Source organism: Salmo salar, chromosome ssa27 (genome assembly GCF_905237065.1).
Source record: "Salmo salar chromosome ssa27, Ssal_v3.1, whole genome shotgun sequence".
Lineage (NCBI taxonomy): Eukaryota > Metazoa > Chordata > Actinopteri > Salmoniformes > Salmonidae > Salmo > Salmo salar.
Genome location: NC_059468.1, coordinates 8,895,252 through 8,920,299, shown reverse-complemented (window position 1 = coordinate 8,920,299; position 25,048 = coordinate 8,895,252). Strand labels below are relative to the sequence as shown.

At 41.8% G+C, this 25,048-nt stretch overlaps 2 protein-coding genes and 1 non-coding gene across 4 annotated transcripts; 2 read left to right on the top strand and 1 right to left on the bottom strand.

Annotated features, from left to right (window-relative positions):
• Positions 1 to 301: 301 nt before the first annotated feature.
• Positions 302 to 9,849, top strand: LOC106588288 (visinin). Its single transcript, XM_014177123.2, has 4 exons — positions 302 to 569; positions 2,440 to 3,001; positions 9,078 to 9,189; positions 9,304 to 9,849. The coding sequence occupies exons 2-4, from the start codon at positions 2,621 to 2,623 to the stop codon at positions 9,390 to 9,392; spliced, it is 582 nt and encodes a 193-aa protein (XP_014032598.1). The 5' UTR covers positions 302 to 569; positions 2,440 to 2,620; the 3' UTR covers positions 9,393 to 9,849.
• A 2,846-nt stretch (positions 9,850 to 12,695) lies between these two features.
• On the bottom strand, positions 12,696 to 24,663 carry LOC106588452 (germ cell-specific gene 1-like protein). 2 transcript variants are annotated; one of them, XM_045709741.1, is made up of 8 exons: positions 21,928 to 24,663; positions 21,475 to 21,633; positions 20,327 to 21,113; positions 19,287 to 19,481; positions 18,239 to 18,286; positions 16,033 to 16,191; positions 15,756 to 15,867; positions 12,696 to 14,253 (listed from the first exon to the last, which is right to left on the bottom strand). In XM_045709741.1, the coding sequence occupies exons 3-8, from the start codon at positions 20,520 to 20,522 to the stop codon at positions 13,842 to 13,844; spliced, it is 1,122 nt and encodes a 373-aa protein (XP_045565697.1). In that variant the 5' UTR covers positions 20,523 to 21,113; positions 21,475 to 21,633; positions 21,928 to 24,663; the 3' UTR covers positions 12,696 to 13,841. The 2 variants fall into 2 exon arrangements, with proteins under 2 accessions (XP_045565697.1, XP_045565698.1); XM_045709742.1 differs by having other exon boundaries at positions 20,327 to 20,763; positions 21,009 to 21,113; positions 21,475 to 24,662.
• On the top strand, positions 23,180 to 23,259 carry trnae-uuc (transfer RNA glutamic acid (anticodon UUC)). The gene has a single exon. It is a non-coding gene; the product is annotated as a tRNA-Glu (tRNA).
• Positions 24,664 to 25,048: the final 385 nt, after the last annotated feature.

The window sequence follows — 25,048 nt, the reverse complement described above, 5'->3', positions numbered from 1 at the left end:
ACTTGAACCATAAAAACGGACCTACGGTTGGCTATCTAGGAACTGCTAGCAATGTGTTGAGAAATGGTTGCATGGCCCCTGTACACTAACCTCTGATATCTATAAAAACAGCTCATACCAAAGACCGTTGTGTTTTTTTCTTATTCAACTCAAGTGATGATAACGGACAACAAGTCTTAGTGAAGAAGGTAAAGCTACAGTCAAAAACTACACAGCAACCTATGTGGATAAAATGCTCACGGCAAAAGATTTAAAATAATTGAATTGTTTAAAGTTATTTGAACTTTGCTTGTTAAGACAGGGCAATAGAAAATAAGGACATATTACGACATTACATGGACATTACATAAAATATATTTTGTGTGTGCTAACGTGTAGACATGGAATGATCGAGAAACAAAAAGAAGCAGATAAGAAGTTCATTTGGGTGTGTTTGTGGCTTAGCGCCTTAACAATCCTGTGTAATTGACTTAGCCCAGCCGGCAGATGTAACGGAATCCCACTTTGCTCTCCGCTGACCACGAATATCACTTCTATCTTGACTTGTCTTCTCTGAGTCACTCACACAGGTAAGCGTTTGAATTCATCTTTATTTATGTCTTTCCTTATTTGTTTCTGTCTATAGTTCTAGCTGTACTCCAAGGAAATGCATTTTTGGAGCCAGGGATGGGTTAAATTCCCTTCAAATTTATGTGGAAGATTGGAATTTATGTTGGAATTTCAGTTTGCTTTCTAAATTGACTGAATGGTACTCCTTTCTAAAAGCATATGGACTTTCTCGTTTTTGGTATCTACTCAACATACTGTACTCATTTCACCCATAGTTGTAATTTCTGTTCTAGTACTTTTGAAGCTTCTAATGGTCTGATGTACACCTGTGCTTTACTACACATTACAGCCATTTTAAAGTTGTATTATCATGAATGTATGCTAGTCCATATTTGAGTCATAGATCAAAGGAATAACCTCCTATAGCTCCTGCCACCAGCCTTCTCTGATTGTGATACATGTACATGTCTAAAAGTATAAGAGTAATGGGCTCTCAACTGCTAATGCCATATGTGTATTGAGCTGGCATATGAATCACTGGTGAGTCCGAACAGTAGACAGGTAGACTTGTAAACACCTTAAAGCCTGGGTATATCACATATGTGGGGCTTTATGAAGCGACAAACAGAACAGAGAAAGCCTGGATGTTGTTCAGGTGTGTGTGTGCTCGTGTGTGTGTGTTGCGTGTGTAAACTCATTAGCTGACTGTAGCCTGCATCCTAGACCCGATGATTAGGAATGGGTATTTTATGCCTACTAGACGGAGATCACAGAGCACAGATAATGGTTATCATGTCTACGACATCGGACCTTCCCTTGGTCATATTCTCGCGAGGCAGAAATCTCATAGACCAATTGGTACACTCTGATTTACCTCTATTTGCGCCCCTACTGGATGGGAATTACAAGTGTAATGGCTGTGCTCAATGCAATGGCCCTTATAAATGTACATCCTTCAAACACCCCCAAACAGGGAAACAGATCCCAATCAAAGGTGTTATCATGTGCTCCACTAAGGTAGTTATTTATCTTATAACTTGTCCTTGTGGTAAAAATTATGTGGGTAAAACAAAGCGCGAATTAAAAGTACGTATCTCAGAGTATCGTAGCACCATTAGGTGCATAAACTTGATTTACCCAGTTGCGGCCCACTTCTTGGAAGCAAACAACTCAATTTCGTCTCTGCGTTATATTGGCATCGAACATGTCACCCTCCCTAGGAGAGGGGGTGACCTTGATAATTTATTGTTAAAACGAGAGGCTGCATGGATCTTTAATTTAAAGACCCACGCACCCTTCGGTCTCAACGGAGACTTTGATCTGAAGCCATTCTTGTGATTATGTGACTTTGCCATTGTAATTGTTTGTAAGCTTGTGTAGTCTAAAACAAATCTATGATCGTATGCTATCCATTTGTTTTTTTTGTATGCCATTTTTATATTTGAGAATTAACCAATGATATTAGGCCACATTTGGCCCTGATTACAGACACCTGTGTGTCTTTTGACACTATATAAACGAGTCATCCCGCAGTGTTCATGGTCATACCCTGATGAAGACAGCTTGGCTGTCGAAACGTTGGATATTACATTTTTGCGTCTGAGCTCCTAGTGTGCGGCTCTCCTTTATTTTCAAGTTTTCTACTCCGCTAGCTAGCACCTCGCCTAAATAGGTGTGTGCGTTTCTTTTTCTTCTAGATTATCATGTCTAAAATAACTGTCATCCCGTCACATGCTGGATACACTACTGCAATTAGTTATGGATGGCTCGTTGTGCCCAGATACTGCTTTTGATTAAAGATTAAAATATTAAAGACATTGGACTCCACTCTGCGATTTGTTAGACTGGAATAACCTTATTAAATGACTTCATTCCTATTTTCATTTATAGTTGCTTTTCAAGGGGTCAAGCGAAAAGCCTGCTTACAGAGAGAAGGACCCAGCCTCCCAGCTTCTGGATATCGTATATTGTCGGGACGTACAAAAATAACCCACATCACAGTCCGTGTTGATATACATTTGCCCTTTAAAAGACACATCAGGGGGCTATTTCTTTGTCCTGAAAACATAACATGGGGAACGCCAAGAGCAGCGCCGTCTCCAAGGAGATCCTGGAAGACCTGAAGCTCAGCACCAAGTTCACTGAGACGGAGATCACCCAGTGGTACGAGAGCTTCCAGAAGTCATGTCCCTCTGGACGTATCACGCCCAAGGAGTTCGAGGTCATCTACAGCCGCTTCTTCCCCGAGAGCAACGCCCAGACGTACGCGCAGCACGTCTTCCGTTCTTTCGACACCAACGATGACGGCACTCTGGACTTCAAGGAGTACATAATTGCGCTGCACCTGACGTCCACGGGCAAGACCACCAGGAAGCTGGAGTGGGCCTTCTCGCTGTTCGACGTGGACAAGAACGGATACATCACCAAGTCGGAAGTGACCGAGATCTGCAGCGTAAGTAGTGGGAGGAGAAACGGAGAGTGGATGGGTGGGTGGATAGATAGATCAATAGAGATGACATGCATGTTAGAAACAAATCCTGTTGACTGATGCTTGTCATCTAAATAAGCCTCAAGCTCTGTTTGATCTTCAAAGATGTAATACTTGACCCCTGATACTTCTACATACTTCTACACACAAACCTTTTACCCAGAAATGGGCGACGCTTATATCAAGGGCTCTCAACCATAGGATAATTAAACACTTTGCAACATGAGCAAACTAAGCCAAAAAATAGAATGTTCAATCCAAAAAATCTTGACTTTCCATTTGACAAAGAAAGTAGTAACCCCAATATCTCACAATTCATTGCTTTGTCGCCTCACTTCTGCTGTGGAGTCTCAGGGAGAACTATAGTGACTTGGAGGCAGGGATACATTGTTTTGCCTCGGCGGTAGTGTCAATGTCCCTGTGGTGCAGATGAATTCAAGCGCTGATACCACTCCACTTCAACGTCTGACCATATTCTCCGGGCCCTGAGCTTAAACTGAAAGGGTGTAGGAGTGAGGGAATTAGGGAAGGAGGGATAAATGTAGGTTAGTAGAGAATGGGGACTGAGATTAAACAGTGTTTAAGATTTAAAGACGCATCTCGTGTGTCCTGGGGTAACATAATTGCTTCCGTCCCTCTCCTCGTCCCATCCTGGGCTTGAACCAGTGACCCTCTGCACACATCGACAACAATCACCTTCGAAGCATCGTTACCTATCATTCCACAAAAGCCGCAGTCCTTGCTGAGCAAGGGTAACAACTACTTCAAGGTCTCAGAGCAAGTGACGTCACCGATTGAAACGCTACTAGCGCGCACTGCTAACTAGCTAGCCATTTAACACCGGTTACACTGGGCTGCAGGTCAAGATGTACGTGACACTCACTGTGCGATTATCTCCCATGGCTGTCTGAAAGTAAATGTATGTTTTGTTCAAACATGCAAAGGAGGTTGAATACTAAAATCGTGAATAACGTTTTAGTCCAAATTTAAAAAAAACAATTTTAAACCTACCATTTCTTATATGGCCCTTCGAGCCGGATATATGCTAAAGAATGATATTGAGTGGTCCCACCCTATAGCGATCATGATGAAGCATACAATATTGCTAACCAATAACTGAACAGTCAGTGCTTTGCCATGTAAATGTGACCAATGGCAAACACCATATACTGTATTTTGCCTGGGGTAGTAGTGGTTTATATATATATATATACACACACAATGGGGGAAAAAGTATTTGATCCCCTGCTGATTTTGTACGTTTGCCCACTAACAAAGAAAGGATCAGTCTATAATTTTAATGGTAGGTTTATTTGAACAGTGAGAGACAGAATAACAACAAAAATATCCAGAAAAACACATGTCAGAAATGTTATAAATTGATTTGCATTTTAATGAGGGAAATAAGTATTTGACTCCCTCTCAATCAGAAAGATTTCTGGCTCTCAGGTGTCTTTTATACATGTAACGAGCTGAGATTAGGAGCACACTCTTAAAGGGAGTGCTCCTGTAAAAAAGACACCTGTTCACAGAAGCAATCAATCAATCAGATTCCAAACTCTCCACCATGGCCAAGACCAAAGAGCTCTCCAAGGATGTCAGGGACAAGATTGTAAACCTACACAAGGCTGGAATGGGCTACAAGACCATCGCCAAGCAGCTCGGTGAGAAGGTGACAACATTTGGTGTGATTATTCGCAAATGGAAGAAACACAAAAGAACTTCATGCCCGTCTGAAGTTTGCCAATGAACATCTGAATGACTCAGAGGACAACTGGTGAAAGTGTTGTGGTCAGATGAGACCAAAATGGAGCTCTTTGACATCAACTCAACTCGCCGTGTTTGGAGGAGGAGGAATGCTGCCTATGACCCCAAGAACACCATCTCCACCGTCAAACATGGAGGTGGAAACATTATGCTTTGGGGGTGTTTTTCTGCTAAGGGGACAGGACAACTTCACCGCATCATTTGACGGGGCCATGTACTGTCAAATCTTGGGTGAGAACCTCCTTCCCTCAGCCAGGGCATTGAAAATGGGTCGTGGATGGGTATTCCAGCATGACAATGACCCAAAACACACGGCCGAGGCAACAAAGGAGTGGCTCAAGAAGAAGCACATTAAGGTCCTGGAGTGGCCTAGCCAGTCTCCAGACCTTAATCCCATAGAAAATCTGTGGAGGGAGCTGAAGGTTCGAGTTGCCAAACGTCAGTCTCGAAACCTTAATGAATTGGAGAAGATCTGCAAAGAGGAGTGGGACAAAATCCCTCCTGAGATGTGTGCAAACCTGGTGGCCAACTGCAAGAGACGTCTGACCTCTGTGATTGCCAACAAGGGTTTTGCCACCAAGTACTAAGTCATGTTTTGCAGAGGGGTCAAATACTTATTTCCCTCATTAAAGTGCAAATCCTTTTATAACATTTTTGACATGCGTTTTTCTGGATTTTTGTTGTTGTTATTCTGTCTCTCACTGTTCAAATAAACCTACCATTAAAATTATAGACTGATCATTTCTTTGTAAGTGGGCAAACGTACAAAATCAGCAGGGATCAAATACTTTTTTCCCCCACTGTGTGTGTGTGTGTGTATGTATGTGTGTATATATATATATATATATATATATATATATACATACATACATACATACACACTATATATATATATATATATATATATATATATACACACACATACATACACACACATATATATATATTTAACAAAAAAATTAACATGACATGCAACAATTTCATTGATTTTACTGAGTAACAGTTCATATGAGGAAATCAGTCAATTGAAATAAATTCATTAGGCCCTAATCTATGGATTTCACATGACTTTGAATACAGATATTCATCTGTTGGTCACATATACCTTTATGAAAATGGGCCTCACAATGGGGCTCAGGATCTCGTCATGGTATTTTAGTGCATTCAAATTGACATCGATAAAATGCAGTTGTGTTTGTTTCAACACCATGCATACATGGAATGAAAAATAATTGAATCTTATTCAACATTCTGACTCCAAAGCGTGGAGCGCAGGTCACGAAGCATAGGCCGATTTCGATGCACACTGAGGCGCGTGCGCTCCTTATTACGCACAACCATAATGTGGCTTATGCTTGTCCACACCATAACCACACCACCATCATGGGGCACTCTGTTCACAACGTTGACATCAGGTAACCGCTCGCCCCATACACGTGGTCTGCGGTTGTGAGGCTGGTTGGACGTACTGCCAAATTCTTTAAAAAGTCATTGGAGGCGGCTTATGGTAGAGAAATGAACATTCAATTCTCTGGCAACAGCTCTGGTGGACATTTCTGCAGTCAGCACGCCCTATCAAAAATATGGCATTGTGTTGTGTGACAAATGCACATTTTAGAGTGGCCTTTTATTGTCCACAGCACAAGGTGCACCTGTGCCATGATCATGCTGTTTAATCAGCTACTTGATATTCCACACCTGTCAGGGGGATGGATTATCTTGGCAAAGGAGAAATGCTCACCAACAGGGATGTAAACAAATTTGTGCACAAAATTTGAGAGAAATAAGCTTTTTGTGTGTATGGAACATGTCTGGGATCTTGTATTTCAGCTCATGAAACATGAGACCAACATTTTACATTTTGCGTTTATATTTTTGTCCAGTGTGTGTACATATAAAAAGAAAAAATCCTTCTAAACAAACTGAATCTATGTGAACTGTAAACAAGCTGCTGCTGATTTGTCAGTTCACACCAGTCCTTAGGCTCTAATCTTATTTAAGCTCCCTGTTTACAGTTGAAACACTAAAATGTGATTTAGTGTTTTTTTTGTACCACCGTTTTTCTCTCCAATGTTATTTTGATTTCTTACAATCCATGGGAACACAATGCGATTTAATCAAAACTAAGGTTCAGATGGGAAGAATATTTATAAATGGTGGATGCTAACATTTGAAATCCCTCAAAACCAATATAATCAAGGACGTTCAGAGACTTGTCCCAAAGCCACTGCTGCATTGTCTTGTTCGTGTGCTTAGGGTTGTTGTCCTGTTTGAAGGTGAACCTTCACCCCAGTCAGAGGTCCTGAGCGCTCTGGAGCAGGTTTTCATTGAGGATCTCTCTGTACTTTGCTCTGTTCATCTTTGCTTTGATCCTGACTATTTCCTAGTCCCTGCTGCTGCAAAACATCCCCACAGCATGATGGTTTCCTCCAGACGAGACGCTTGGCATTCAGGCCAAAAAGTTCAATCTTGGTTCCATCAGACCAGAGAATCTTGTTTCTCATAGTCTGAGAGTCTTTAGGTGCCTTTTGGCAAACTCCAAGCGGGCTGACATGTGCCTTTTACTGAGTAGTGGCTTCCGTCTGGCCACTCTACCATAAAGGCCAGATTGGTGGAGTGCTGCAGAGATGGTTGTCCTTCTGGAAGGTTCTCCCATCTCCACAGAGGAACTCTAGAGCTGTGTCAGAGTGACCATCGGGTTCTTGGTCACCTCCCTGACCAACGCCCTTCTCCCCCGATTGCTCAGTTTGGCCTGGCGGCCAGCTCTAGGAAGAGTCTTGGTGGTTCCAAACTTCTTCCATTTAAGAATGATGGAGGCTACTGTGTTCTTGGGGACCTTCAATGCTGCAGACATTTGTGCCTCAACACAATCCTGTCTCGGAACTCTACGGACAATTCGTTCGACCTCATGGCTTGGTTTCTGCTCTGACATGCACTGTCAACTGTGGGACCTTATATAGACAGGTGTGTGCCTTTCCAAATCATATCCAATCATTTGAATTTGTGGACTCCAATCAAGTTGTAGAAACATCTCAAGGATGATCAATGGAAACAGGATGCATCTGAGCTCAATTTCGAGTCTTATAGCAAAGGGTCTGAATGCATATGTAAATAAGGTATTTCTGTTTTTTATTACGAGGTGTTGTGTGTAGATTACTGAGGCAATGGTTTTATTTAATCCTTTTTCGAACTGGGCTGTAACATAACAAAATGTGGAATAGTCAACAGGTCTGAATACTTTCCGAAGGCACTGTATATTCACAGAACGCAAATTCATTTTTATTTCCATGTGAATGGTACCTGATTATTTCATACATTGACATTGTTCAGGAAAGAATACAGTATGTGTTTTTGACAATGCTTCAGAGCGATACGTTTTCTTTAGCCTTACATTACCTTTAAAGATTATAATTTGATCATTTCACAGTACAGACATCAATGTTCTACAGTAATCGCTCTTTTAAAATAGTCTGCCCTGGAATATGGTTTTATGAGAAGATTAAAAAGAACGGGATTGGGGTGTTGTAAGGATATATTCTCACTGCAGTGATCTGGTGTTTTATAGTTTATATAGGGTGAGTGAATATCCATGACATCCTTTCACAAACACTTCACAACAACACGCCGCTTGTATTAATTCCTAAACTGAATGTGGATAAAAATGGTTCCATAATAATAGTTATTTGTGTTAGACAACATTAATGAACTTGACATTTTGGCGTAGTCGGCAGGATTTGCTTCACATATTTGTTAGTAAATCTCCCGTGTTACAGAATAACCGCTGAAAGTGACATACCATAAAACTTCAATTAAACGCTGAATCTCAAATAGCCGTCGGTCCCTTTTTTAATAGCCGGTCATCGAAAACACATTTCAGCAAATAAACACCTGCTTCAAATAAACACCAGGTTGAAATGAATTGTTTGCAAGATTAGCATGGGACACAGCTCTGATATTCCCATGGTCATTAAAAACATTGGTACAAAATTCTGTCGTTGTTGCTAGCCATTGCGCCACCAAAATGAACATGCAACATCAACAGTACCCTTCTCCGTTGCGTTGAAGCGCGAAATGGAGCGCGTACGATAGGCAGTCTAGTCGTTGCAAGTCTGATCTGCGATGGATTTGTTATTATAATGTTTACACTGGTCATACTTGTCACAATAAACAGTGTGGTAGTCTTTTTCAAAATGTTATTGAGTATTAAGGAAATAAACACCTGGCTCAAATAGAAGCCTGTCTCTAATAAACGCTGTTTTTATGTACCCAACAGGCTATTTTCAAGCTAATTCCCAAGGATAAACAGGCTGAGCTGCCCAACGACGAGAACACACCGGAGAAGAGGGCCAACAAACTCTGGACATTCTTTGAGAAAGAAGACAATGGTGAGGAGAAGAAAGTCTTGCTTAACGTGATTTGACATTTTAACTGTAATATAAACCTGATGATGATGATGATTCCTATCTGTTTCTTCCTCTTGCTCTCTCTCCCCACCTCAGAGCGAATTGCAGAAGGAGAGTTCATCAAGGGTGTGATGGACAATGAGGATGCGCTTCGCCTCATTCAATATGAACCTGCCAACAAGTAACCCTCTGCTAATAAAGTCCAATGGTCATAGGACATGACCGTAAGTGTTGACCATAGGAGTTGACAAGACAGCACAAATAGATCTGGGATCAGGTTCCTACATTCCACATTCCCCGCCCCTATCCTCAACTTACCCATCTTAATGCAGAAAGTATTTCGTTTTAATCCCAGTCTAACTTAAATGTTTATCGGACTTCGGTTCAAATAGAATGTTTTGCTCCAACTACTTTAGCTGTGCTTGATTGTAAAAACATACGATAAACCCTCAACCCTGGTGTTGCAAGCGCCATGCTCTACCAACTGACCTACACGGGACATTACTTTTTACTGTATACTGGTATTGTTTATACTGTATACTGGTATTGTTTTTACTATATACTGTATACTGGTATTGTTTTTACTACAGTTGAAGTTGGAAGTGTACATGCACCTTAGCCAAATACATTTAAACTCAGTTTTTCACAATTCCTGACATTTAATCCTAGTAAAAATTCCCTGTTTTAGGTCAGTTAGGATCACCACCTTATTTTAAGAATGTGAAATGTCAGAATAATAGTAGAGTGAAGGATTTATTTCAGCTTTTATTTCTTTCATCACATTCCCAGTGGGTCAGAAGTTTACATACACTCAATTAGTATTTGGTAGCATTGCCTTTAAATTGTTTAACTTGGGTCAAACGTTTCAGGTAGCCTTCCACAAGCTTCCCACAATAAGTTGGGTGAATTTTGGTCCATTCCTCCTGACAGAGCTGGTGTAACTGAGTCAGGTTTGTAGGCCTCCTTGCTCGCAAACGCTTTTTCAGTTCTGCCCACACATTTTCAATAGGATTGAGGTCAGGGCTTTGTGATGGCCACTCCAATACCTTGACTGTGTTGTCCTTGAGACATTTTGACACATCTTTGTAAGTATGCTTGGGGTCATTGTCCATTTGGAAGACCCAAGCTTTAACTTCCTGACTGATGTCTTGAGATGTTGCTTCAATATATCCACATAATTTTCCTGCCTCATGATGCCATCTGCCATCAAATGTATTTATAAAGTCCTTCTTACCACAGCTGATGTCACTAAGTGCTGTACAGAAACCCAGCCTAAAACCCCAAACAGCAATCAATGCAGGTGCAGAAGCGTGGTGGCTAGGAAAAACTCCCTAGAAAGGCCAGAACCTAGGAAGAAACCTAGAGATGAACCAGGCTATGAGGGGTGGCCTGTCCTCTTCTGGCTGTGCCGGGTGGAGATTATAACAGAACATGGCCAAGATGTTCAAATGTTCATAGATGACCAGCATGGTCAAATAATAATAATCACAGAGGTTGTAGAGGGTGCAACAGGTCAGCACCTCAGGAGAAAATGTCAGTTGGCTTTACATAGCTGAACCTTCAGAGTGTCTCTACCGCTCCTGCTGTCTCTAGAGAGTTAGAGAGCAGGTCTGGGACATGTAGCACGTCCGGTCAACAGGTCAGGGTTCCATAGCCGCAGGCAGAACAGTTGAAACTGGAGCAGCAGCACGACCAGGTGGACTGGGGACAGAAAGGAGTCATCAGGCCAGGTAGTCCTGAGGCATGGTCCTAGGGTTCAGGTCCTCCGAGAGAAAGAAAGAGACAATTAGAGAGAGCATACTTAAATTCACACAGGACACCGGATAAGACAGGAGAAATACTCCAGATATAACAGACTAACCCTAGCCCCCCGACACAAACTATTGCAGCATAAATACTGGAGGCTGAGACAGGAGGGGTCGAGAGACACTGTGACCCCGTCCGATGATAGCCCCGGACAGGGCCAAACAGGCAGGATATAACCCCCCCCCCACTTTGCCAAAGCACAGCCCCCACACCACTAGAGGGATATCTTCAACCACCAACTTACCATCCTGAGACAAGGCCGAGTGTAGAGCACGAAGATCTCCCCCACGGCACAAACCCAAAGGGGGGGCGCCAACCCGGACAGGAAGATCACTAGGGTTTACCATGTCTTTTGAGCACGGTTCTAGCAGCATTTGAAGTCTAGCTCATTTAATACACATTCCTTTAATTTTGATAAGATACTGACTTTATGAAAGAGTTGTCATAAACTTTAGATTCCATTACCTTCAAGCTTCATTAGATAAAAATGGCCCTTTTAATAGTTCTTAGAAAGCTGGGGTGTGTAGCAAGACATCAAATCTATCAGATGATTATTTGTGTTCTTTGTTTTTGATTATTAGTGATTTGTGCTTCCCCCCTCTGTTTTTGTACACTTTGTTTTGATTAAAAAGTATTATTGTGAAATAAAGCATTCCACTTCAAGAAAAGTAATTTTTTTTAATGGTTGATACATTCATAGAAATGGCTATTTTCTGGTTGGAAATGTCAACATTACATTTAAAATTGATCCATACAAAATGTAAACTCTTTACATTCCACACAGTATTGTCACACTACTTATATTGCTGATCTTATATGCTACCATTTTGTTTTTATTTACATTCTCTATCATTTACCACATACATCTGAATAATCCTACAGACTTGAAGAGATGGCTGTCACATCCATCAATCCATCCTTCCCTAGTTCCACCCGCTCTTTCTTTTCTTTCAAACAAGGGCTTTATTGTCATGGGAAACATATGTTAACATTACCAAAGCAAGTGAAGTAGATAATAAACAAAAGTTCAAATGCCGTATTATGTCTACAGTGTTGTAACGATGTGCAAATAGTTAAAGTACAAAAGGGAAAATAGATAAACATAAATATGGGTAGTATTTCCAATGGTGTTTGTTCTTCACTGGTTGCTCTTTTCTTGTGGCAACAGGTCACAAATCTTACTGCTGTGACAGCACACTTTGGTATTTCACCCAGTAGATATGGGAGGTTATCAAAATTGGGGTTGTTTCGAATTCTTTGTGGATCTGTGTAATCTGAGGGAAATATGTGTCTCTAATATGGTCATACATTTGGCAGGAGGTTAGGAAGTGCAGCTCCGTTTCCACCTCATTTTGTGGGCAGTGTGCACATAGCCTGTCTTCTCTTGAGAGCCAGGTCTGCCTATGGCGGCCTTTCTCAATAGCAAGGCTATGATCACTGAGTATGTACATAGTCAAAGTGGTCAGGTATTCTGCCACTGTGTACTCTCTGTTTAGGGCCAAATAGCATTATAGCATGCTCTGTTTTGTTCATTCTTTCCAATGTGTCAAGTAATTATATTTTTGTTTTCTCATGATTTGGTTGGGTCTAATTGTGTTGCTGTCGTGGGGCTCTGTGGGGTCTGTTTGTGTTTGTGAACAGAGCCCCAGGACCAGCTTGCTTAGGGGACTCTTCTCCAGGTTCATCTCTCTGTAGGTGATGGCTTTGTTATGGAAGGTTTGGGAATCGCTTCCTTTTAGGTGGCTGTAGAATTTAACGGCTCTTTTATGGATTTTGATCATTAGCGGGTATCGGCCTAATTCTGCTCTGCATGAATTATTTGGTGTTTTACCTTGTCCATAAAGGATATTTTTGCTGAATTCTGCATGCAGAGTCTCAATTTGGTGTTTGTCCCATTTTGTGAATTCTTGGTTGGTGAGCGGACCCCAGACCTCAACTATAAAGGGCAATGGGTTCTATAACTGATTCAAGTATTTTTAGCCAGATCCTAATTGGTATGTCAAATTTTATGTTCCATTCGATGGCATAGAAGGCCCTTCTTGCCTTGTCTCTCAGCTCGTTCACAGCTTTGTGGAAGTTACCTGTGGTGCTGATGTTTAGGCCGAGGTATATATAGTTTCTTTGTGTGCTCTAGGGCAACGGTGTCTAGATGGAATTTGTATTTGTGGTCCTGGCGACTGGACCATTTTTGGATCAGCATTATTTTTGTCCTACTGAGATCTACTGTCAGGGCCCAGGTCTGACAGAATCTGTACAGAAGAGTTCTGGGGAGATAATTTACATAATCTTCTGCATTTGAAACCATCTGTCTTAACATCCAAAGCTCTGTGTTTTGTTTATGTAATCTTTGACTCAATCTTCATTTAACTACAAGATAAAATCATCTATTTTTGGACGTCAACTGGAGATATTGAGACAGTTGTCCCAACAGACAATTCCCAGGATCGGTCCAGTCCATGTAGAAGAACTGACATGACATGAAAACTGACATGATGGACAGTTACTATCCATATCAGGATAGTAATAACAGGGTTAACAAATGCATAGAATAAAAGTGAGATATATTATACATGTTAAATGTGGCCAATGCCAGGCATTTCTTAGTGATTGTCTATATTGATCTCTACCCAGACAATACATATCACTCTCTGTGCTTGGTTTTACAGAGCTTTAGCTACTCCGATTTAATGCATGGATGGAGGTACTGAAATAATTATCACTGCAATGACTGAAATCAAGAGCAGTCCATTTCACAGTTAAAAAAAGAAAAGAAGAAAAAAAGTTTCAGATGGCCAGAACCTCTTTTTAACGCCTCCTCCTCCCTTCCCTCAGCACCTCTCACAGTCCTCTCTCTCCATCTCCTCCCCCTCTTCCCTGTCTAGGGCGTCCTCAATCTCGTCCATCTCCCTCTCGCAGTCCTCGCACCCCTCTGTCCCACAGCCACCAGCCATCACCACCAGCCCTCTGGGGTCTGGAACCCCCGGGCCCACCAGCGGCCCCCTTCCCTCACACATGGGGTCGACCAACGCCCCCTGATGGCAGTGCTGGAGCAGGCTGCTGACTGAGTAGATGCCCCCGGCCGCCTGCAACACCTCGTCATAGGAGGGTGCCTGGATGGCCGCCCGGGCCTCCTCCAGACGAACGCGGGCGCGGTGCTTCATCTCGATCAGCGTCTTGGTGTAGGAGTTGAGGGTGAAGACAGCCGCCGCCATGCAGCAGCTGAAGGAGATCCAGGCCAGACTGGAGGTAAAAGAGAGGGCCGTAGTGGTCATTGGTTATAGATAGGCTGTAAATATGGCCTAGGAAGTTTAAAAGATGCTAATATCGGGTACATACTGTACAGTCGGGTCCGGAATTAATGGATCCCTTGATAAATACAATTATTTTATACTAATACAATTGAGCAGAGAAAAATATTTTGTTTAACAAGTAATGAAACAAATATATTGTTTTCAATACTCCAGCACCCTCCCCTTTTTCTAAAATGTTTTATGAGATTGGAGAAGACCATTCCTCCATACAGGATCTTTCCAGATCCTTGATATCCTTTGTCTGTACAGTACAACTGGACTTCCCTCTTCAATTCAAACCACACATTTTCAATGCGGTTCAAGTCCAGAAACTGAGATGGCTATTGCAAAATGTTGATTATGTGGTCAATTAGCCATTTCTTTGTGGATTTCGATGTGTGCTTGGGATAATTGTCTTGCTGGAAGGTTCACTTGCGGCCAAGATTCAGCCTCCTGGCAGAGGCAATCAGGTTTTTGGTTAAAATGCCCTGGTACTTGGTAAAGTTCATGATGCCGTTGACCTTAATACAAGGGCCCCAGGACCAGTGGAAGCAAAATAGCCCCATAACATCAAAGATCCACCACCATATTTTACAGTGGGGATGAGGTATTTTCTGCATGCATTGTTTTTCGAAGGCCAAACCCACCATTGGTGTGCATGGTCAAAGAGCTCTATTTTAATGTCATCTGACCACAGCACCTACTGGAGTTTGCTAAATGCCATTGGCACTTGGATTGGAACCGGTGCTGTGGTCAAACGACACGAAAACAAAGGTCTTTGGCCACGCACACCAGCTCACATCAAAATCCACAAAGAAAAGGTTCCTTGACCACAAAATCATAATTTCGCAATGGCCATCTAAGTCTCCAGACTTGAACCCCATTGAAAACCTGTGGTTTGAATTGAAGAGGGCAGTCCATAAGCACAGACAAAGGATATCAAGGATCTGGAAAGATTCTGTATGGAGGAATGGTCTAAGATCCTCCCAACGTGTTCTCCAATATCATAAAACATTTTAGAAAAAGGCTCAGTGTCCTTATCCTCACAAGGGGAGGATGCTGGAGTATTGAAAACAGGGGATCCAATCATTTTGACCCCTACGTTTTTGAGATTTTTACTAGTTGTTAAACAACATCTCTTTCTCTGAGAAATTGTGTTAGTATAAAATAATATAAATGATTAAAAAATATATATAATAGCATACAATATAGATCAGTATTTGTATTATTTCCTTTATACACGCTTTTTTTGCTCATCATTATCAAGTGATCCAATCATTCTGGACCCACTGTTTTCCATTGGTTAGTGGTTAGAAAATGGAGACAGTGCCTAGACAAACAAACCAAACCATTGCAGGATTGCAGTCTCAATGTCCAAAGACTGCTTTCAGGGTAAGGGAACAAATAAGCAATTTTGTAATTTGGGCGAACTATGCCTAAGGAGATACTTACGCAAATGACCAGCCATAGTCCCAGGTTTGTGGTCTCCAATCTTTTGGCCCAATGCTCACAGTCAACTGGAACACTGTGGTGTACATCATATGAGCCACCATTCCCATCAGACCTGAGAGAGAAAAGGTATTTGCTGACAATCTCCTATTTTATTTGACTAACATCGAATAATCAATGCTTTCTTTACCTTTTTGAATATTTTTACAGAGTACTCAAAAGCCTTGGCATGTATCATGTTGGTGATAAGAGAAAGTTCTGCTCGTCGTGGCTGTCTCACCTGAAAGGACAGTGCATATAGCGGCAAAGGCGTTGATCTTAAGAGCGTACATCTCCTTCCGGGCACAGAGACACAGCACCTCCACCCACATGAGGAGAAAGCCCATGGCCAACAGGCCTATGTACGTGAACTCTGATACTACTGACAGCCACAGCACCCCTGTCAGAGAGAGAGAGAGAGAGAGAGCGAAAGAGTGAGGAAGAGAGAGAGAAAACGGGAAAATGAAGATTGGACAGAGGTAGAGAGATAAAATGTTGGCATACAGTCCTTATTTGCAATTTAACGTTGCAGTATTAGCTGTACCTACAGTATACAGTTGAAGTTTAAATTTAATGTTGCCGTATTAGCTGTACCTACAGTATACAGTTGAAGTCGGAAGTTTACATACACTTAGGTTGGAGTTATTAAAACTCATTTTCAACAACTCCACAAATGTATTGTTAACAAACTACAGTTTTGGCAATTTTTCCAACAATTGTTTACAGACAGATTATTTCACTTATAATTCACTGTAACACAATTCCAGTGGGTCCGAAGTTTACATACACTCAATTAGTATTGTATGTACAGTTGAAGTCGGAAGTTTACATACACCTTAGCCAAATACATTTAAACTCAGCTTTTCACAATTCCTGACATTTAATCCTAGTAACAATTCCCTGTCTTAGGTCAGTTAGGATCACCACTTTATTTGAAGAATGTGAAATGTCAGAATAATAGTAGAGAGAAAGATTTATTTCAGTTTTTATTTCTTTCATCACATTCCCAGTGGGTCAGAAGTTTACATACAGTCAATTAGTATTTGGTAGCATTGCCTTTAAACTGTTTAACTTGGGTCAAACGTTTCGGGTAGCCTTCCACAAGCTTCCCACAGTAAGTTGGGTGAATTTTGGTCCATTCCTCCTGACAGAGCTGGTGTAACTGAGTCAGGTTTGTAGGCCTCCTTGCTCGCAAATGCTTTTTCAGTACCGCCCACAAATGTTCAATAGGATTGAGGTCAGGGCTTTGTGATGGCCACTCCAATACCTTGACTGTGTTATCCTTAAACCATTTTGACACATCTTTGTAAGTATGCTTGGGGTCATTGTCCATTTGGAAGACCCAAGACTGATGTCTTGAGATGTTGCTTTAATATATCCACATAATTTTCCTCCCTCATGATGCCATCTATTTTGTGAAGTGCACAAGTCCCTCCTGCAGCAAAGCACCCCCACAACATGATGCTGCCACCCCCGTGTTTCACAGTTAGGATGGTGTTCTTCGGCTTGCAAGCCTCCCCCTTTTTCCTCCAAACATAATGATGGTCATTATGGCCAAACAGTTCTATTTTTATTTCATCAGACCAGAGGACATTTCTCCAAAAAGTACAATCTTTGTCCACATGTGCAGTTGCAAACCGTAGTCTGGCTTTTTTTCTGGCAGTTTTGGAGCAGTGGCTTCTTCCTTGCTGAGCGGCCTTTCAGGTTATGTCAATATAGGACTAATTTTGCTGTGGATATAAGATACTTTTGTACCTGTTTCCTCCAGCATCTTCACGAGGTCCCTTGCTGTTGTTCTGGGATTGATTTGCACTTTTCGCACCAAAGTACGTTCATCTCTAGGAGACAGAACGCGTCTCCTTCCTGAGCGGTATGACGGCTACGTGGTCCCATGGTGTTTATACTTGCGTACTATTGTTTGTACAGATGAATGTGGTACCTTCAGGCGTTTGGAAATTGCTCCCAAGGATGAACCAGACTTGTGGAGGTCTACAATTTTTTTCCTGAGGTATTGGCTGATTTCTTTTGATTTTCCTAAGATGTCAAGCAAAGAGGCACTGAGTTTGAAGGTAGGCCTTGAAATACATCCACAGGTACACCTCCAATTGACTCAAAGTGATGTCATTTAGCATATCAGAAGCTTCTAAAGCCATGACATCATTTTATGGAATTTTCCAAGCTGTTTAAAGGCACAGTCAACTTAGTGGATGTAAACTTCTGACCCACTGGAATTGTGATACAGTGAATTATAAGTGAAATAATCTGTCTGTAAACAATTGTTGGAAAAATTACTTGTGTCATGCACAAAGTAGATGTCCTAACCGACTTGCCAAAACTATAGTTTGTTAACAAGAAATTTGTGGGGTGGTTGAAAAACAAGTTTTAATGACTCCAACCTAAGTGTATGTAAACTTCCAACTTCAACTGTACTTTCAATGAGCACAAACCTTGTGTCTCCCCTGGAGTCAATTCAATGAAGCTTCGGCACTTCTCCTCTATAAGACAAATAGAATGTGATTAGTTATAAATCCAACTTAAGTCAGTATATTCACATGTATCTTTTAGGGCCTTGTCAAGAAAATGGACGTACTGATTTAATAAGAGATCCCTTGAGTGGCTGTTCGGAGATCTTAAGACAGTGCTCCATTTGGCACGGGAAATCTGAAGGGGACACTTTCTGTAGTAAAATAAGCCACATTGAGAAGAGAGAGAGAAATCCACCAGATGTTTTCTATCTAGGGTCAAGACCAAAGCTCTAACTCTCCTCTCTCTACAATGATCTAGCAAATTATTCCTGAGGTGATATGGGAAGATATTCCTTTAAGTTAGCCTTCACTGACTCTTGACTTTACATCACTGACATTAAAGACGATTCAATTATTAACAAAGCACCCGCTTGTGATTATTTACCTCTACATAGCCTCGGCTGATTAGGGACAATCCCAGATCAGTGGATGAGTATGGTGTTAAAGCAACCAGTCTTGCACAATGGTAATTGCTGATAGATATATCGACGTTATAGTGCATTCTAATCACTAGTGTCCAGTGATTATTAGGGTTCCACAAGGCTCAGTCCTAGGTCCGACCCTAAGACTGGACTCGATGAAGGTTCTGTAGATCAACAGCCTAAAACAAGATCTATCTCCTGTTTTATTCACTGTTCCAATGAAGTTCTCTGTGTCAAACAATTACTGGCTAAGGCTAGGGATTCATTTATATTTACATTTTACATTTTAGTCATTTAGAAGACGCTCTTATCCAGAGAGACTTACAATTAGTGCATGCATTCCTTATAGCTAGGTGAGACAACCACATATCACATACTGTATCACAGTCGTAGCAAGTACATTCATTGAGGAGATTGGATCTTACAGTACAAGGACCAGGCATCATTAGGTTCTTGGGATGAAGGCTACTTAACCCCTCTTTCTATAAGTGTAAAGCATATTCAAACAATGGTCTGGATAAAGACCCAATGTTTAGCCAAATGCTCACCCTCATTGTGTGCCTCACAGGACAACCAGAAACCTGTGTGGAAGTAGCGCAGCATGTACTTGTCCTCGCCCGTCTCCCAGATGTAGTGCACTGCGTTGGCGAGGGCCTTTTTCCGAAGCCTCGCCTGCTCTTCGTTTTCCTGGGGCGACAAGGTGACGTTGTTTGCCGGCTTCTTAGGGTCCAGAGTGGGACTCTCTGAGGAAAAGAGAGGGTAAGGGGGTAGTTGGGACAGGAATGGTTGGACAGTTTTAGGCGAGATCTACAGTACCAGTTGGAAAAGCATTCCGGGTGAAGCTGCTTCTTGAGAGAATGCCAAGAAACTGAAATATAACATATATTTAGATTTGTTTAACACTTTATCGGTTACTACATGATTCCATGTGTTATTTCATAGTTGTGAATAGTAAAAATGAAGAAAAAAACTTAAATGAGTAGGTGTCCAAACTTTTGACTGGTACTGTATGTGTCTAGTCTACACACCGTATTAATGTTGTTCTACAATAAACTCCAGAAACACACATCTTCCAGCCATGTTCCTCAAAGGCATAACAAGACCATCATTTAATATTCGTCAGGCACAGAGGTCAAAAGTGCTCCCTAGTGTCAATGGAATGAAGGGGCAACAATCTACAGCAAAATCTGTCAGAAATCACCGCTCTTGACGTAATCTCCCTTATGTAGAAAAATTGCACATTACATGGCAATAGGCTTAGACAACGATGTAATCCAGATAGTCAACAAAGTTTGAGATTACATAGATACATTGGACTATGTGGACTATGTCAACAGACCTCTGGTTGCCTTCTGTTGATACACAGTAGATTGCTCAGAGAGCGATTGCGAAAAAGGGATAGGTAGACTTTTTGCTAAGGGTTCCCCTGACAAATCTAAAAAGTAATAATTGTCAGTTTCAGGACTCATGTTCAAGGGTTGGTTCAACAGGGGTGAGTCCACAAGTATAGAGTGAGGGGAAACAAATCGTTAGGTACTGGGCTCCACATTCGTTCTTGCACAGGTGAATAGGGGAATTAGTTCCCTACCTGTGGTGTAGGGCTGGCTGTTGTTCTGCCCGCAGTTCTTCAACTTGACCGGGGAGAGGCAGAGGGGCTTGACAACCTTGTGGGTCCCCTCGCACCAGTACGAGGTGCAAAAGGCCAGAATGGACAGTGCCAGGGCCAGCGAAGTCAGGGACAAAGAGAGCAGGGAGCGGTTGCATCGTGACATGTTCTCCAGCATGGTGGATTATGGGAGTGGGGCGAGGGCCACTGCGAGAAGAAATAATGCCCCTCCAATAGAGAGACAGAGAGGTGGGAGACAGGCAGGAAAGAGAAGCGAGAGACGGGGTGTCTCAAGAGGAGCTTGAGGCGAAGGATGGTGAAACAGGGTGAGGGTGCTGGCTAGAGGATGGACGCAGGGATGACAGAGGACCGAGGAGAGACCAGCTAGAGCGAGGGCATTGACAATGATGAGGAGGGAACTGTGGGGGAACTCAATGACACGGCAGAATGAGGGGAATGGAATGGAGAGATATAGAGTGGAGAAATGGGAGTGGGGAGGGGGATTGACAGAGGGATGGCTTCAATTTCACCACGTTTGATACAACCCCTAATCCTTCTCTCCTGTCTCCTTTTTCTCAGGACATATTCTGTTCTTCCCGCACATCTCGACTTTCTTAGGCAGACAGTGATTCAATGTAAGGATTAGTCCAATCTCTCAGCCTACCTCTCTATTAGCCTGTAATCCTCATTCATCTGTGTTAATCTCCCTGTACTAGGTGAATCTTGGTAATCCCACTTGATATCACGATCGTAACGTCTGTCCAACCATCTATAGAGCAAGACAAATCATTTGGATTAGTATTGGGAGGAGTAATTCATGGACAACAATCTACAGCAAAATCCGTCAGAAATCACTGTTCATGATGTAGCCTCCCTTATGTAGAAACATTTCATATTACATGGCAATAGGCTTAGACAACGACGTAATCCATATAGTCAGCAAAGTTTGAGATTACATACATAAATTGGACTATGTGGACTATGTCAACAGACCATGATAATCCTCGTCATCATTGTCATCGTCAACATCATATCATCGTCACGGCAATCTTTATCATCATCTTCATCACAATCATCCACACAATCGTCATCATCATCACATCATGTCATGCGGATGAGGGCTAGCTAACCTCTAGCCTCTGTCATGGTCTACTCCAACGAGTCCTCTCGATATTCCTCCACCCTTGACACGCTGATCCAGCTGTGGTCCCTCGATAACGACTTGTGATGATTAATGAGCAAATCAACGCAGTCTTTGAACTGAGGCAATCAGGCAGAGAGCTTTTCATCTTTAGATTTGGGAAGAACAAATTGAATGAATGAATTTTTCTTACATTTGACATTTTTCGTCTGAATGCTACATCCCGTGTTTCCAGCTTCATGACATGGAATTGACATGTGTTCGCTGTTATACAGTCGTTTCCTGGAAGAGGAACGCTTCAATTTCACCACATTTTATACAACACCTAATCCTTCTCTCCTGTCTCCTTTTTCTCAGGACATACTCTGTTCTTCCCGCGCATCTCGGCTTTCTTAGGAAGATTGTGATTTGATGTAATGATTAGTCTAATCTCTCAATCTACCTCTCTGTTGGTCCGTAATCTGTGTTAATCTCCCTGTACTCGGTAAATCTGGGCAATACCACTTGACCTCACGATCGTAACGTCTGTCCAACCATCTATAGAGCAAGACAAATAATTTGGATTAGTATTGGGAGGAGTAATTAAGGGGCAACAAATTACAGAAAAATCTGTCATAAATCACTGTTCACTGTAATCTCTTTTAAGTAGAAACATTTCATATTACATGGCAATAGGTTTAGACAACGATGTAATCCATATAGTAAGCAAAGTTTGAGATTACATACATACTTTGGACTATGTCAACAGACCACGATCAACATCGTTGACGATCACCATCGTCATCATCATCACAGCAATCTTTATCATCATCTTCATCGTCACAATCTTATGCATCGTCACAATCCCAATCACCCACACAATCATCATCCTGTCATCGTGGTCATCCTCATAGTCTTTATCCTTATCTTCATAATCACAGTCTTTGGCATCATCACAATCATCATCATCATCATACTATACGGATGGTTTAATGTACTGGTCTGATGTCTGTTTCATTTCCATGAATCATTATTGGTCACCTTAGAGAATAGTTGTCACGACTTCTGCCGAAGTCGATGCCTCTCCTTGTTCGGGTAGGGTTCGGCGGTCGACGTCACCGGTCTTCTAGCCATCGCCGATCCATTTGTCATTTTCCATTTGTTTTCCCACACACCTGGTTTTCATTTCCCAATTACTGGTCATGTATTTAACCCTCTGTTTAACCCTCTGTTTAACCCCCCATGTCTTTGTGTGTGATTGTTATTTTGTTCAGGTCGGAATGTTCCGGCTGGTTTGTACCGGGTGCTGTTTATCACCCATGCTTTGTGGCAACCGTTCTTTTTGCACCTTGTAAATTGTTTACTTTGTGCTGTCGAGTAAAGTGTGTTGTTTCCCTCATCTCTGCTCTCCTGCGCCTGACTTTATACACCAGCTACACCCACCAACCTGACAATAGACATTGAAAGATCAATCCATCTGTGTTGATATGGTCTTTATGTAGAATAGCAATCTGACGAAGATGGCAGAATCACAGATGTGATGTTTGTATATTTTTTATTTCATCTGGAAACATCTGCATACATTACCACTATACACTCAGACAAAAAAGTGCTATCTAGAAGCTAAAATGGTTCTTCAGTTGTCCGCATAGGAGAACCCTTTGAAGAACCCCTTTTCGTTCCATGTAGGACCCTTTCCACAGAGAACCAAAAAAGGTTCTCCCTGGGTGGCTCAGTTGGTAAAGCATGGCACTTTCAATGCCAGGGTCGTGGGTTTGATTCCCATAGGGGACCAGTACAAAACAAAATGAAAAATGTATGCACTCTATAAGAGCGTATACTAGTTTACAAAAATGTAACCAAAAAGGGTTCTCTTATGAGGGCAGCCGAAGAACCTTATTGGCATTTTTCTAAGAGTGTATAGCTGTGTTGTTGCCAGATTTGTTTGTCAATTGCAGCACAAAATAATGATGGAGATGATTCCTCGTGACAGTAAGACCAGGAGTTAGTCAGACTGCTCCCTAGTGACACCCATATTAGGCATTTTCAAGTTCATCCAGAAAAGTAAGGCATTTCATTTATCCCATCATGATACCAAAATATTCCAACATTTGGAATATCCTTCAAACTTGGTCAATTTACTCCCGAAATATCAAATTACAAGCCCTTCAATTTTCCAATTGTTTAAATCTGTCAGCTTTTCAACAATTTCTTTTTTCAAACTGTCAATCAATCTGTCCTTTCGAAGAGTCTCATACATATAAACTCCAGATACTCTGACACTATTTTATTGCTTCACTCGAAACTGTAAAAGATTTGGGGCAGTCTAGGGACTGCATCAATTTAACGGGTAAACCAAAGAAAATCTCCTATCCCCATTGTCCTGCAATATGATTAAATATGACAGCCGGCACACAATCACACACGCAGTATCATTTTTCCTTCCCATGTAATTCAGATGGTGCTACAGCACATATGAAGCTGTAGAAAACTAGCTCCCCAAGATAAAAGCTACTTTCCACACTTCCTGCGGGATACTTGTAGGCTATCGTAGGTAGATAGGTTTCATTTCTTGTAATACCTGTGCCTAGATATGATTTCCAATTGCCGTACGCATTGTATTTTCTCTACGTGCTGCATATCGGCGGGCTTTCCATTGAGTCCTTGTCCACCCGTTAGGTTGTACAATGCATGCATGAAAGTTACCGAACAGATGTTTGTGAATGAACGAAGCTCAAAAAAATCACATTGGAATGAAAGAAAACAACTTACCATATAAGGCCTTCAAAGACATCGACCCTCTACACTCCTTCGTCCTCTCTACCATATTCACTTCCTTCGCTTTTTCTCCCTCACTCTCACGCTCGTCTTTCTTGGGTGAGTTTCTAACACAAATACACCCAGATTTGACTTAATCCTCAAGCACCCATCTGTTACTTTCTCTCTCTTTGCACCCTATCTCTATCCATCCATCCCTCACATTCTCTCTCTCTCCCTCCCTCTCCGACCATTTCTTCCACTCCACTTTAGGCAAATCCATGATCATACTTTCTAGTTCACTACGTAATGATTAAGGTTATGGCTTTAGACGTGAACCCACGGTGTCATTTGTTGTACTCTACTGGTGTGCTGTACTGCTCTGACCCCTCTGATTACACAAGATTTCACACAATCTGTTCCCCTCCGGGGAATCCCCATCGTGACCCGGATGACGAGTCAAACTTTCCTTTGGGTCATGCCCATATTCTGAATGAGGAGTGGAATTAGAGAATTTACAGTATGCACTGACCACTCAGCCCCTCGCTTTCACCCCGTCAGTTCAAGTTATCTAGTACACTCATCAGCTCTGACTCACCCAATTTCCCTTCAACCCAGCAATCTCCACTCCGTTCAGCTCACTCCCCACCAAACAGCTGTTCCGAAAATGATGTCCACAAGTTAGTTTGAATCATCCCGATTTCGGAGAGGGGCTGGAAGAGTGAAGTGGGCAAATGAAAAATAATTGAAATTGGGTTTTAGTCTAGTGGCGCACATGCATGTATGTGCAAACTAAATATATATATATATATACAGTATAAAACACA